The sequence below is a fragment of the Motacilla alba genome, chromosome 3 (assembly GCF_015832195.1).
Source record: "Motacilla alba alba isolate MOTALB_02 chromosome 3, Motacilla_alba_V1.0_pri, whole genome shotgun sequence".
Taxonomy (NCBI): Eukaryota; Metazoa; Chordata; class Aves; order Passeriformes; family Motacillidae; genus Motacilla; species Motacilla alba.
The window spans coordinates 81035010-81049983 of NC_052018.1; the positions used below are offsets into that span (position 1 = coordinate 81035010).

The 14974-nt window shown below is 40.1% G+C and overlaps 1 protein-coding gene across 2 annotated transcripts in view; it reads right to left on the reverse strand.

The window, feature by feature from the left end:
* KIF26B (kinesin family member 26B) overlaps positions 1–14974 on the reverse strand; it is a 276539-nt gene that overhangs the window by 185970 nt on the left and 75595 nt on the right. For both annotated transcript variants that reach the window (XM_038130583.1, XM_038130584.1), the window contains one exon: positions 4327–4860. In XM_038130583.1, the coding sequence (XP_037986511.1) occupies positions 4327–4860 (534 nt within the window). The remainder of the gene's footprint in view (positions 1–4326; positions 4861–14974) is intronic.

The window sequence follows — 14974 nt, forward strand, 5'->3', positions numbered from 1 at the left end:
TTTCTATTAATATGTTCTGTTCACAACGCCCCTACTCAAATCCTTACATGCACTGTTTTGTTGCTTACCAAAAGCAAACTTCCAGCCTCCAGGTCAGGAGCAGGAGGTGCTCACCCACATCAGCATCCACATTTTCTGTTACCCATCATTCCCTTTTATAGCCTAAATTGTTCCTGGAATTGTTGACTTTCTCCAGTTCTTGAACTCATTCTGACCTTCCTGTCACTCAAATCTATCAAACACGCTGTGCTAAATTTACTTTTGTTTGCCTTTTGAAATTATCTCCTTCAAGACATGAAAAATTCTCATGCAGATCCAGGAGGGTAACTAGAAGACCAAGGAAATGCCTACTGTTTTATGCTCTGGGGCTACCACCATGATGAAGTTAATACCACGCTGTTGGTTTAAATGCACGCCAGCATGAGAGCCAAGCAGGTAATTTAGCATTTTAGTAAAAACTGCAGGGCTTTGACTCCAGAAAAAAAGTGCAATGAGCTTAATCTAGTCACTATTATCAACTCCTTTCCCTTTGAAAGCAAACCCTGAATCAGTCTGAACTCCTAAGGACTCAAATCTTATTCTCTAATGTGGTGGTTTTGTTTTAGCTACTTTATCAGCTTGTGATAATAAAGTAATAAAAGCATTAGGCATTAAATTTAATATTGCATTCTCTATGAAAATGACAAGAAGCAATAATTTCATCAAGGAATTTGGACTTTTCATTCCTACATTAGCACCCCAGGCCCAGAGGGTTTCTTTCTCTTCCGAAGTGTTCAGTAATCACTGGTAACTAACAAAAGTGTACTTCACACTGTGGAATCCTGTAATTCACACCAGCAGCTGCACAAATAATTACAGCCCTTCTCAGGTAAAACCTCAACAATTTAAAAGAGTTTCCTCTGAGCAGGGAAGGACTGAAATCCCTTTGAATGACAGGGAGATCCACAGAACTCTTTACAAGTGTCAAAACAGTCTGATCCACGAGTCATACAAATGCTACCTGCTGACCAGCAGGGAAAGAAAACTATTTTCAGACTGAATCAAATTCTCCCACATTTTGGCTGGTATTTTTCTACATGTATTAAACAGAAGGAGGTCAATTTTACCCTGACCATTTCAGCATTCATGTTTCCATAGAAGGGTTGTAATGGACACATTCTTTTTTTAAGATCAATAAATTCCATTTCCCTTCCTCTGATTCCCTTTTTTGCAAAGTACCTACCACCAAAATTTGATTCAGGCTTTGAGTCAAGCCTAGGGGACATCACAGATCTTTAGAACCAGATTTTTGTTTCTGTTTCAAGGTGTGCATAAATATGGAATCATACAAAACAGGGACAGTGGAGACATCTCTCAATCTCCAGGTAGGATCAGTTTTGCCTAAAAAATTCTTAGCAGGTATTCCTCTGATGTTCTTAGGAGACTCCATTCACTAGTTCCAATAATGCATCCATGAGATTACTAGAAACTTTTTAGATCTGACATGCATTGCCAGGTAAATCTGGTACACTTCCATTTTTATTTTTTTTTCAGATTTTAAAGATTTAATATATTACTAAAGCTGGTAATGTATAAATTCTGATTTGTTTTACTTACTCCTCATTGGAAAGTGCTCATTCTGCAAAAGTAATTGAATAGTGGCATTTAAGACCTGTCCTAAACTACTGCAGCAGTTGAGCTTTACAATATCACAACACTCCCTTTTATATTCATTTATTTTTATTGTTTTTCTACTGGAACTCAAACAAAAGTAGTAATTAACTGTCCATAGCGAGGTTCTAATTTTAGGCAGTCTGGTAGGGAAGACGCTAAAAAAAGAAGTAACATCCTGCAACTTACAACTGTAGGAATACTTTTTGGTGCTTAAAATTGCGATGAGTCAATTCTGAGCCACAGAATGTCACTTTCAAACTAATGTTTTCTTTTTTTTTCCATGATACTTTAAGGAAGACATCACAATCAGTTTTCAAGGTACTCAACCATTTCTCTCAAGTTATCTAAACTGCCTAACAAAAGCTGATTTACAACGGGAGATGTCTACCACAGGTGCCATTAAGTCTAGAGCCATGAGACTGACTTCTCCCTGGACATCTATTTAACAAGATTATGATGTGGAAGGGTACTGCTCTTCTCTGAGGTGCAAGGCTTTTTATCCCAAGAAATTATTTTCTACTCCTCTTAGCTAACACAAAATGAAGTTTTTCTAATCACTATTCTTAAGGGAAGGCAAGAAAACTTAATTAATATATAGACATTCACAAGTAAGTAGGCTAGCACCAATTATTTTAAATCCATCTCCAAATCAACAAGGGTTCTAATTAAGATGAAATAACAGATTCACCTTCCTTGTGCTCTTCCCCAGCAGAGTTTTGCAACTGTAAGTGCATAACAAAAATGTATTTATGTGGGACAGTGATCTAAAATGTTTTGAAAATGTGTAGCAAGTAAGATTGGTTTCTGCACACAAAAGCAGAAAAAAAGAAAAGCTTGCATCTTACCAATATTTGAAATTACAAATTACTTTTCAAAGTTTTTCTTTACTCAACTAATTCCCACTCTAACACAGACACTATGTAAACAAACGCTAAAATCCTTTTAGCGTGCTTAAAGAAAAAAGCTATCATTATTATTTCTCAGCTGGAGAATTAAATGTGGCAACTTGAGTACAGTGAGAATTTAACATTTGAGAGTAGAATCTTAAAGGAAAATATGAAACTTACGATCAACATATTCTAACACAGACCTGCATTGCTAGGCTTGTTTGGGATTTTTTTTTGTTGTTCATCATTTTTTGTTTATTTTGCTGTTAGTTGGGGCTTTGGGTTTGTTTTGAGTTGGCTTTGGGGTTTTTTTGGCTGAGAGGTCTCTTGAGAGCAGGCAATCTTTTCTATTTCAACGTTATTGAAAATAAAGGGAAGGGAAGAGTCCTGAATTTAACTGGTGCCAAACTACACAATCAGTCTAGACAATTCCGAATATATGATTGTCTTAGTGAATATTTTTAAGACAAAATTAATCATCAAGGAAATTCAAACATTACAAAAAGTAAACAAACCCCACGTTTTCACAGATTGTGGATGCAGTAAAATGGAACTAATTTTCCCAATACAAATAACAGTTATTCAGATTTGTTAAGCTGCATTCTTTGTTTGTTTTTTTTTTCTTAGCTGAAGCATAGATCACATTTTTTTCTGAGATCAAAACTATGATCACATACTGACCTACCCAAAAATGATTCAGGTTCAGTAGAGCATAAATCCACAAAAGCAAGAGTCACATATTTTCCAGATAAAATAACTGTACTTTATTTCTGGTTTTACCCAGTTTGCTTTGGTGCATGGCAATATCTTAATGCTTATGAATAACATTGCTTTTTTTCTGGCTATAATATCAGTTAGTCATACTAATAAAAGTTAAATATTAATTTAGGGATATATCTTGCAATATGTTCATAATTTAGTAGAAAGACCAACTTCCAAAGTTATTTACGTGCCTAAGGAAGGTGACTGGGACATTTGTGAGAACATGTGAAGAACAGGCTTATATCACAATCTGCAAGTGCTTGGATACTCTGAAAATCCCACCAGTTGCAGTGAAGTGTATCAGAAAGCCCACCTCCTGTCACACAAAAAAGCTTCTGTGCCCTCTGCTGTGGTTAGGTTCTACAGATACTTACAGGTGTGGTGTACTAGAAAAGAACAGACCAAAGAGGAGGAAAAGAACATGCTGAAAAGTACATTAAAATCTCCCAGAACTGCTAGGACCTGGAGATTACTGGACCCATTGAACCCGCTGGCATCAATGTAGGCAACTTAAAGCATGTCAAAGAAGTTAGTGCCGGCTCTATGTACCCAAATGATCACACACACAGAGGATGGAATAAAAGATCATCCAGATCCTTCCTGAATACCAGCTCAGAAATCACTGGTGCAGTAGTGTCACTTTCCTCTTGGGAGTAACCAAGTGTGGCTGGCTCCCAGCTGTTGCTCTGACTGAGTATTTTGAGTGAAAGTGAGTGAGGACTGTGTGAGCAAGTAATTGAAAATACTGTATGATTACTTCTCTGCCATTGAAAACAACAGCTCAGCTCTGCTATCAGTAAAAGCTGAATTCATAAAAGGTATTCTCATTAATACTGCTTGTGATCTGCGTCTCCCCCAACTCAATCCCCTGTCAGGGAGACAGTGATTTACAGCACTACCCATCCTAGTGGTCATTTACACAGGCAGCTCAACTCCTACCCCACAGGAGCAAACAGTGTTAGTATGCCCCTGCCAGCTTCAGTGGGAAGGAAACAAGTATGTTCTGTTATTTGAAAATACTTACTTGGTAGGGGTAGAGAGTGACTCCATTCGTTCTTGACAAAGACCAGGTGCCGTCAACATACTGGTGGGCCTGGATAGCCACAGAGTTGAGAACATTACCATTGCTGGGGCTGGTGGCCATTTGAAAGCTGACCTTGGCTTGGTGTCCAGGAGAGCCATTTTTTTTCTCCACCCCATTTCCAACTCCTAGACTGTTGGGTTTTCCACTGTGTTTGTTGGCAACAAAGCCTGTATAATTAGATGGAGCATAAGGAGCCGGCACGTATGCCCAGTCCCTGGGCTGCAGGCTGCCCATGTGCCGGGGACTCACCAACGTGGGGACATTGGAGAGAGGTGGGGGAGAGCCTGGTGAGGCGTCATAATGTTCTGAGTTGGCAGCTTGCTCCAAGGTCAGCACCATCTGAATGGCCTCTTGCTTCAGCTGGTTCAGGTGTGTGGCACAAACATCACATCTGTTGTCCTTCTCATTCCACGCCTTACGAATGGTATTGGGAACTTGGAGCTTCTCGTGAATCACCGAAGAGAAACCTGGGTCCTAAAAATCAAACAGAGAAGGGTAAGGGGGGACAGGAGAGAAATGTTTAACCACAGTCACCACAGTGAAACATTATAACCGCATTTCAAAAGCAAATTTATGAGATAAGCTTAGAATGCAAACAAAAGCCATTAGATATAGTCAACATATGCCAGCAGCAGAGCTGAACAAAACTGAGAAACTAGATTGTGTTGGAAAGGAAAAATTCTTTTACTGATAAGTGGCAAATATTATAAATCCACTGCAAGCTTCAATGCATGGCAGAGAAAAGGAATTAACCTGCTTCACACCACTGCACCTAATTTCTGGCTTGAATGAAATCTGCTCTTAGTTACATAGGTGAAATTAAGAGCAACTCCACTATAGCCAGTGGACTTGTTGCAAGCTTCACAAATCCATCTACTCATCAACCTCAGCTTTTGGTATTCAGAAAACCCAGGAAATACTCTGAAACAAAAATTTAACACTTCAAAGACAGCAGAAAAAAAATTAAAAGTACCGCCACTCTCTCAAAAATCCTTTTCAGAATTCAAAACAGATGAATAGCTGATCAAGTCATTTACCATGAATACACTTTCCAGACAAAAACAAAGAAAAAAAACAAATGAAAACAAACCACCTTTTTGTGGTGGTTTGCACTATTTTGGGTATCTGCTGATAACATCAAAGTAAAAATTTTCTTTAAAAATACAACATGTATAGAGTTAATAATCTGTAAAGAATTATTTTCTTGTCTGAAAGCATAGTTCTGATGCAAAACCACATAATCAGGTTTAAAGCCTCTTGTCTCTCAGCCTTACCTCATGGGTAGATATTTGAACATCAGTGGTGCTGCCTACAGGGCAACATGCACCCTGATCTCAGTGCCATCACTGAAGTGCAAATCGTGAAGCCAAACTGCAATCTTAAAGCAGGCTTGTCACCAAATTGGCCTGGTTCTTACAGTAGCACACAGTTTTAGAAACAGCAATGATATGTGCACTGCACAGAGCAAAAAGTGACAGTTATTTGATGGAAATATTTCTTGGAATTTTCACACCACATTTCTGTGGTTTTACAGATCGGGCAGGACAGACTTCACCTGCCCCCCTCTAATTTTTAGAGACTTACTGGTGGATTTTTTTATGAGTGGTCAAAAAGTTTTAAAATCAAGAGTATCAGAATCTTTTTCTCTTCATCTTTGTGGCTCTAACAGCTTTAGCAGCAAAATCAGAGAGTGCATGTCTGTGTGAGGGAAAAAAAAACACAAATAGACAGCATTCTTATCAAGTAATTAAGTGATTTGAGGAACCCCATGCATTGAGATAGACAAATTTCATGTCTTGGTAGTTTGGCTGTGCTGGGAAAGTGGATAGGGAATGTAATACAGAAAGGGAGAGAATTCATTGGTAGAGGGTCATATTCATTATGATCCGTCTTTATTATAGACTCAAGCATTTTATTTTCACTGTTTAACTACCGTGAACAGCTCCTCAGCATGCAGTGATTAATTGATTCATAAATCACAGTGCCTCCTTATGCACAGCAGCAAAAGAGCAGTTCCAGCCACAGAAGCCCAGGAGAGTCATATAAGCTGATGGGAAACAACAGGAGGCTGAGGTCTGATCAAGCCTCAAGCTGGTCATTTCTATTCCACACAGAAAGGGGGTCAGAGCATCAAAGTGTGTCAGGAAGGCAGGAACTGGATTCTGCACCAACCCTTCCCCATTACCCTTCGGGAAAGGGACCAGTGGAAATCAGGGGGAAAAAACAGGATGCAAAATATGTCAAATCACATTTTCCATCCCAGACAATAACTAGGTCAACAGATCACATCAGATAGAGGCATCCACTCCCTGATGCCAGGTGTGCCAGGAAATGATCCTCTATTTTCCCCATAATGAGCTAGACAAAGCTGCCTATATAGCTGAAGTGAGGTATGAGCCTTCTTTTCAGGCTGCTCCACATCAGTGCAGGAAAAATCCTTGCCAGCTCTTCCTTCAGCTAGGCAAGTGCCACAGAGGTGGCTGCTGTTCTTTGAAAGTTAACTTCCCCAAAGCAACTGGGCTTGGACCCAGGTAATTATATACAACATTCAGATCCAGCAGCAGTTGGAACATGGAAATTTCTGGATACTATGATAAATATTCCAAGGAAATAAAGCCTTCTCTAACATAAGCAAATGTCAGCATGATGTAAATATTCAAGTAGCACACCAACTTTAAAGAGTGCTGGACTGCAGTGAATTCAGCTTCATCTCAGTGTTAAAACAAACATCAGAACGTTCTGTGATACAACAATAAACACAGAGAGAGAAGGAGGGAGAGAAGAAGGCAGACTGTTCCTCCTCAGGAGCAGAAAGAAGAAACAGGCACAATCTGAATTGATTACTCCCAAGATTGGCCCTACTAATCTATCATAATCTACTAGATGGATAGTTCAATACTGGATCCAAATCCAGGATATGAAACAGAAAAGTCTGTGGGACAGCAAATAAATTTGGATAAACTCAGCTTCCAGAAGGACATTAGTCACAGTTCGTTCTCAAAACAAAACTGGTAGAGCCTAGAGAGTTTACTTCCTTATTCTGCGCTAGGCAGCTCTACTATAATTGCACAGAAGTGGCTGACAGCCTTACAACATATCTAGCAGGGAAGAGGCCACAACTGAACAACCCCTATGCCCTTGCTCAAAGAGCAGATGCACTACACTTGCTGTTTCAGTATTTCATCTGCAAACAATCATCTGCACACACTCCCCTAGGAATGATTATTAGTTCAAGGACCAATATCTTGTCCCATACAAAAGTGATGGGCAAGCCTCGCTGGATAAATGCTTTGAGCCAGCTGCACAGAGCAGCAGGAGCTGAAGAAGGTTATAGTCTCCAGTGAAACATGTGAGGTCTAAGAAACTCCACACACCCTGGCACAGGAGCAGATCTGCTTGTGAAATCTGAGGTTGACACTGAAAATACCACTTATATTTTGGCACTCGTTTCCAGTCCTGATGGAACAAAGCATAGTGACACTGAAAACTGAAACAGAACTTGAAAAATCACAAGCGAGTTTGCCTTGAGTTCAGGGCAAAGGTTCATGATGGTTTCTCTTCTGGCTGCAATGGTTCACCCAACTTTAGTATAAACAGCATTACTGTAAACTCCTATTCCTATAATAAACAAATGAAGGCATGTAAGAGGTCTGAAAGCTTCAGGACATCAGCCACAACACAGACCATTGCATAAATGCACAAGGCAAGCAGCAAACTAAACAGAGTGCACACTGAGTATTCTGCAAGAAGCCTTTTCACATTACCTTTGAGTCCTCAAGGTCAAGTAAACACCAAGATAGTGACTAATCTCTCGTCTTTGTTCCTGAATTTAAAACCCACATGGGAAAGAAAGAAGATGGAAGGAAATTTCGTGTTAGAGACCTATCATAGGTGAGCTGAAGATTTCTTGTTTTACCCAGTGAAAACATACACAGAGAATGGGCACTAGTTAAGAAACACTGAAGTACACAAACAGCTCTACCAGAGTAAATGCAGTCCTGACTTCACGGGGGAAAAGGAACTGCATGATTACTGTATGACAAGGTAGTGCAGAAGCATCCTCCACCTGTTTCATACCCCTTCATAAATCTGCACCTTGCTGTTTAGTGTTCACAGTGTTCTAACTCCATCACTAGGAAAGCAGATGACAAAGAGAATAAATCCTTTCCTTCCTGCCATCGAGCTTAGAGCCTGCCCATCTTCCTCAGGAGAGAAAGCCAATAACCACTTCCAGCATGAAGCACCCTCTGTTTCACACATACATTTACACAAAGCTCACAAGGAGACACAAGCAGGACCAGCTCAGCTGGTGGACACAGAGACAGACAAGAAATAAGATGAACAATCTGCACTTTTACATTTTACATGGAACCTAGTTGATCAGAGATTCATATACAAATACCTCATACACATCCTACTCTTCTGCAAGCATACAGCAGGCAGATACTAATATAGGTCATACTCACTAAGATTTCATACATAACTGTATTTTATTTGGTCAATGGCAGCCTGTGCAAGTTAGACATGGTAGCCTTACGTCTATACCTCAGAGTAAAATCAAATATACAATGGATCTCAAGACCTTCTTGAACAAATTGTGTTCTTCAACACCAATATTACTTATTGCTCTTCACAGAAAGACAAAGCAGTCAATACTAACTAAATCACAGAGGCCAGCTTCTGCTTGAAGATGCTCACAGAAGACTCATGGACTTCTTTTGTTTGTGAAAGGGTCCATGCAGAAATGACTGCTGGTAAGTAAGCCATCACACAAGGTAAGGGGAGAGGTAGAGGAAAGCAATGATCAAAGCTCTTCCCAGGAAGGAGTGCGTTTTCCAGATTCTCCCACTCCACAGGCTGGGTGTAGAAGAACTAGTTAAGAAACCTCAGTAGGAGGGAGGCTTTACCCTGATTAAAAAAACCCATATTATTCCATGACTGTGCAAACATCTCTGCTCTAAACACAATCCTGTTCATCAACAGTTGTTCTCTATTTAAGAATAAAGGAAGAGGGAGAGAAATAGAAAAAAAAGAAAAAAATCTTCTCCATTCTCCTTTCTCTCTTGAGGGTGTACTTTCCAGCTCAATAAAGAGATTATACTTGTAATTTACCTTTCATAGGCACTTAGGCTACTGTCCAAGTGACTTTGCATCCTAACTTAAATATATCCTATCATCTTCTAGGCTACATTTGAGAGATTTTCTGTTTGCAGCATTCCAGAGCCCAAACAGTTGAAAAAACAGCTCTTCATGATTACAATGGCACCATTTCTGTTAAAGCAAAAGTAAGTCCAAATATACTGAAGTCAGTGGGAGGCTTTCTTCAAATAAGCATGACAGGACATACACTATGACTCTAAATTAGCAGCACTGCACCATCAAACTGAGCTGGGAGCCCTTGGATAAAACATCAGTTCATTCAGTAAAGATTGAATCATCTGAATTATTTCAGTTGGCAGGATCTCCGCTAGCACAAGTGGTCTTCTGGTAAATAAAAGCCAAGGTTGCACATGGGCAAGACCAAGGGGGCAGTAAGGCGGCCTCCCTTGTTCTTTGCTCTGCCCACAGCAACTGACACCTTCTCTGGGCAAGGCCATTCTCCCTACCCTCCCTGCACGGAAGTCACCCCTCACACCCAACATGGCACCTTCAAATAAGCCATCCATTACCACTCCCAGCTGAGCAAATGAAACCATCTCCTCTACTAGGAAAGAACATATTTCACTTTCTTCCTCCTGAAACTCTCTCCTTTCCCTAGCAGCAACATTCCCCACTGTTACTCCACTTGAGGACAATAGAGAGAGTAGTCACAAGGAAAGCACAGCAGAATAAGAAAAAGCCTTTTTACATTAGCCTGTTTCCAGAAAGCCCTTGTAAAAGCACTCTCTTACCAACTGCAGTAAAAACCTCAGCAGTATTATTATGCCTCACTTCTTTAACTACTGCCATTCCTGTCTGTCAAACTTGAACATTCTGCTGCTGACTTGAGCCTTTCGTTTCAAAAAGGCAATGAGAGTACACCCTGTCCTACAGTCAGTATCTCCAAAATACATCTGGGAGACCAGTTCTTTTCAGAAAGAGGGGAAATTCAAAAATGAAGTCTTAATCCTGTCTGGTGTAACCCTCACAACATTTGTATTTCAAGGTGTTTTTCTTGAGCTGGCACATACAACTGACATTTGGACTTGTCTAATTTAACACTTGTCAGTATTAACCAGCCACTCTGCAGCCAGAAAAATGTTTTTCTTTGGTTTAGGCTATTTTCTTATCTGAAAGAGACAGAAAGTCTGAGCAGGGCTAACCTTACAAACTCACAGCAGCAGGAAGCAGAAGACAGAAAACCCTGGGAAAATAGGAGGATTAAAATGGGACAGAAAAAGGAAGAGGGGAAAAAAAAAAAAGGTGTTTTCTAGTTGCTCCATGGACTGGCTCATGGTTCTGCTGATGGAGTTACAGTTGTACACATCTGGCACACAGGTGTTTGTGTTAGCATTCAATAGCTAGGCAGCAGCCAGATTTTTAATTGGGTTGGGAAGAAGAGATGAAACAGCAGCAGGAAAATCTAAATACACATTCAGTGGTGCAAATCCAAGACTTGACCAAAGAACTCTGCTATGCAGTTGTTTAGAGCTCTGCTATATCTCTGGCCACACCATAACAGGGTCTCCTGGAGGGAAGATCCTTACACAGTTATGTGGCAAACAAATTCAGCTGTTGCTGAAAGGGCAGTATTTGTCAGCACCCTTTTGACAGAACAAAGAATAGAAACAAACTCAGAATTGCAGAAACCTCAACCCTTATGCTAGAAAAAGCAGCAGCTCTATTCTCCTTTCTTTGCATTCTACTTTCCTGACTGGATATGGAAAGATTGCATTTGCTTTCTTAGCCACCAGAGCACACTATGAGCTTGTGTTCAACTGATTGTTCACCTTGATCCCCTGGTACTTTTGTGCATCATTGCCGTAAGCAATTTAGTGTCATGCATGGAGCCCAGATGTATTTCAGAAGCATTTTTGCTCAGGTTTCCAGTCACCTATCAGAAGTCAGCGGCTATTGCTGCCTCTTCACACAACTGAGGTCCAGCCACAAATTTGACCCAGCTACTGTCAGGACTAGATGCTTTCATGAGCTTACAAACTGTTAGCCTTATTAACCAAATGTTACTCTCCCTCTTCACCATAGTGGCAAATATTATACCTTTTTGCCATAAAATCCCACTGATGCCATTCACAAAGACATTGTTCTGCGCAGTTGATATCCTTTTACCCACCCTTTCAAGCTCATCCGGGATAAGCACAAAGCATGACTGACCTATGATTACATGGGCCTGACAAGCTAAAATACTGGGAAAACATTAGTTTTTCTTTGACCCTTTCAAACCTCCCCATTATTAGAAGCCTTGATGAACATCTAATCAACAGATCACTTGAACCTCTTTGAGTAACCAGGCTACAATTCTTCTAACCAGCAGCAATTCTTCTTCTGACACACAAATTTTCTAAGTTCAGCTTGCTTTTCCTGAGAGAAAAGCATTAGAGTTCTTTCATAAATGCCAGCACTGAGCCACTATTGACACAGTAACCAGTGACTTCCCAAAAAGCTGTCATACCTGAAGTGGGGTAACTAAATGAGAAGGTCAGGACAGTATTTGTGACACCTATATGCTTACTGTTCCCCTGATTTAAAAGAGGTTTGTGGCAAGCTAAAACCACTTGTAACTGCTTTTCCAACATGACAATCTTTTATTTTAAGCGAACAATCATTAGAGAGATGATTGTGGGGTTTATTCCATGTTTTAGCAATCTCAAAAGAACTATTCAATATGTAAAATTATGTAAAAAAATCTATTCAGCTTCAGCACATCTACAATCAACAGACATCAGAGAACCAAAAACTTTTGCTCCTCTTCAGATAACTTTTGTATCCTGCTTTTTTAAACCACTTATGCAGTTCATTCTTATGCATTTCTCTCCTCCCTAAGGAGCATTATTATCTTTAAACTGCATGCAAGACCACTGTTTTGGAATGGAAGAAATAACCAAAAAAAGGAAAAAAGTCAACAGATTCATACAGTTGTTGGTGGCTTATGCAATGGCTAAAAAAATTTGCCTTTGCAAAACTTCCTTTTCATTATGGGTAATTGTGTTCTTCTGTTTGTTTTAATTCACTTGACTTTTGGAAAGAATATCACCATTTCATCCACTTCATACTGAGGTTCCAATGAGGTGCAGCAAAGCTACCTTTCATTCATCTTGAATATGCTCTCCTGAAGTAACGCTCATTCAGGTTCTCTTTTCCACTTTCTTTTCTGCTGCTATCAGATTTCTGCCCATCTCAGCTTGACTGGAGAGGAGTTAGGAATGTCAAGGATATGGACTGATTAGAATTAGAGCATTGCAAGTCTTAGTACAGAACTAATCACAGTTCAAACCTGAAGTGGTGCAGTTTAACAGGGCTATTTGAAATTCACACTTTAAACTGATCCTCTTTCATGTCCTTGAACATGAAAACACCAAGCAACCCATGAAACCTTAATCTTAGCAAGTAGAAGTAAATCTATGCCCACTTTATTCAAATCAGATGGAGCTTATCTGCATGCCACCTAGGAAACAAGAAAATAAATATTGCTCCTGACCACTGGGAAAGGAGATGATGAAGACAACATCACAATAATGATAAAGCCTCTCCCATGCACATCCACAGTCAGAAGCATATGAAAAACTGACATGTATTTGCCTCTTCTCTATGTTTCAGCTTTGCATTAGATAGAAAACATTGCTAAGAATATTTAATTTGGAAATAGGAATGAGTCTCCTCTCTGCACTGATTCTCAAATTCTTGTAATGCAGAGCATTCCAAGCTGCACACAAGCCTGCTCCTACCACTCAGTGGCAGTCACATCTCACACTATATTGTTGACTAGGGACTTCCATCAGTTTTTTATCTCAACTGAACTAAACATGCAACTCCATCTTCACAGAGCTGTTACACACCTTCTTTAGAAGTTAGTTCCTTCAGGGAATGCACCCAGGATCAAGCAAGTAGGCCTTGAGAAAGCTGGAGGGTTAATTAGGAGATCCTGAGATGCTGAGAACTTTCCTAAGATGACTGTACAATCCTTTGGACTACAGAAGAAAAAGACAAAATACCTACTTGAAGCTGATGGTGAGACTGGAAGGGGATGAAGGAGGGAGAGAGAAGAAATCAAGGCAATGACCTTTGAAAGAATTTTTTTCTCCTAATTTCTGACACAAGCAATTTGAAGGTCTGTTGATGGGGTAAACAATTGCTGACCTAGAAGGAAGATCACAACTTTCCTATCAATGAGTTCTATGCCACCCTGCCTTCCCAAAATACTTTATGCTATTTTGCTGTGTATTTTGGATGGACAGAAGTTACATAAGAGCATCCTGTAAGCAACACTGAGGTTTGACACCACCTGTCTGAAACATCCTCTTTGACACATACCAGGCCTGCAGTGGGCTGCTGCTTTAAATAGTGGCCACATACCAGGTATTGACAGGCACTTGCTCCACAAGCAGCCGCAGTCCGCTGCTGTCTAGCCATACAGGCTCTCATAGTCTCACTGCCAAATCCTTCCCCTTCAGCAACATTTGGTCTGGTATCATTATCACCTCCTTCTCACCCCAAGCCATTGACCGACAGAAGGGCTGTTCTGTTTCCTTCTGCATCAGGACTCTGCAAACTCTCATCGTGTCCAAGATCAAACTACATTTCAGTGACTCAGACTCTTGGAAATCCTCTTTTTACCTCATAGATGGAAAAGCACCACCATCCTGTTCCTTTCCTGCCAGCAATACAATGGCCATGCTCCCTTCCTGGCTTGCACAGCCCTTTGGAGCCCAGCCTCAGGCTCACCAGGCTCATCAGGTACACAGCTCCCAAAAGCAGCAGGTACTCTCCAACCCTTCTCCTGCCCCTCTGCTGTAACACCACCTCACTCTGCACACGAATCCCAGCTCAGGTTAACTGGCACCATACTTACCACTTTGGGTATGCATAATATTATTTGTTATTTTTTATTAGTACTTGGGTTTGTTTTTATTAATACTGTGAACTGAGAAAAGAAAAATCCCAATGTGCAACCCAGTGAAATTTAATTCTAACAGTTTTACACCATCTCAGTGAGACTTATGGTTGCTTGTGAAAGCTCCTCAGCTTTGATGTAATACCAGACAAGAACCAGATATAGATTTGTATTTATAGTTGTTCCACTACCACCGTTATATTAAGACCTTCTTAATGATCTAGTTACCAAATTGTCTAATTATGGTTTTGCTTAATTTCTTTTGTGCACATGAAATCACTTCTAACTACTGTCTGTGATCCCTGGAACATCCAAAATGAGGTGTAACATCAAAAACTTCTCTTTGGAGGTGAAATTTGTATATGCATGTACACTTCTCTTATCCCTTCTGATCTCATTAATCTACAGATTTCTCATATACAAGAGTTTAGATATATTGATACCATTTTTATGCTCACATGAAATATTAAAGACAGAAAACAAACAAAAATGCACCAGCAAAGTTAAAATCTACCTTGGAGGGTGTTATGTGCCCCTAAC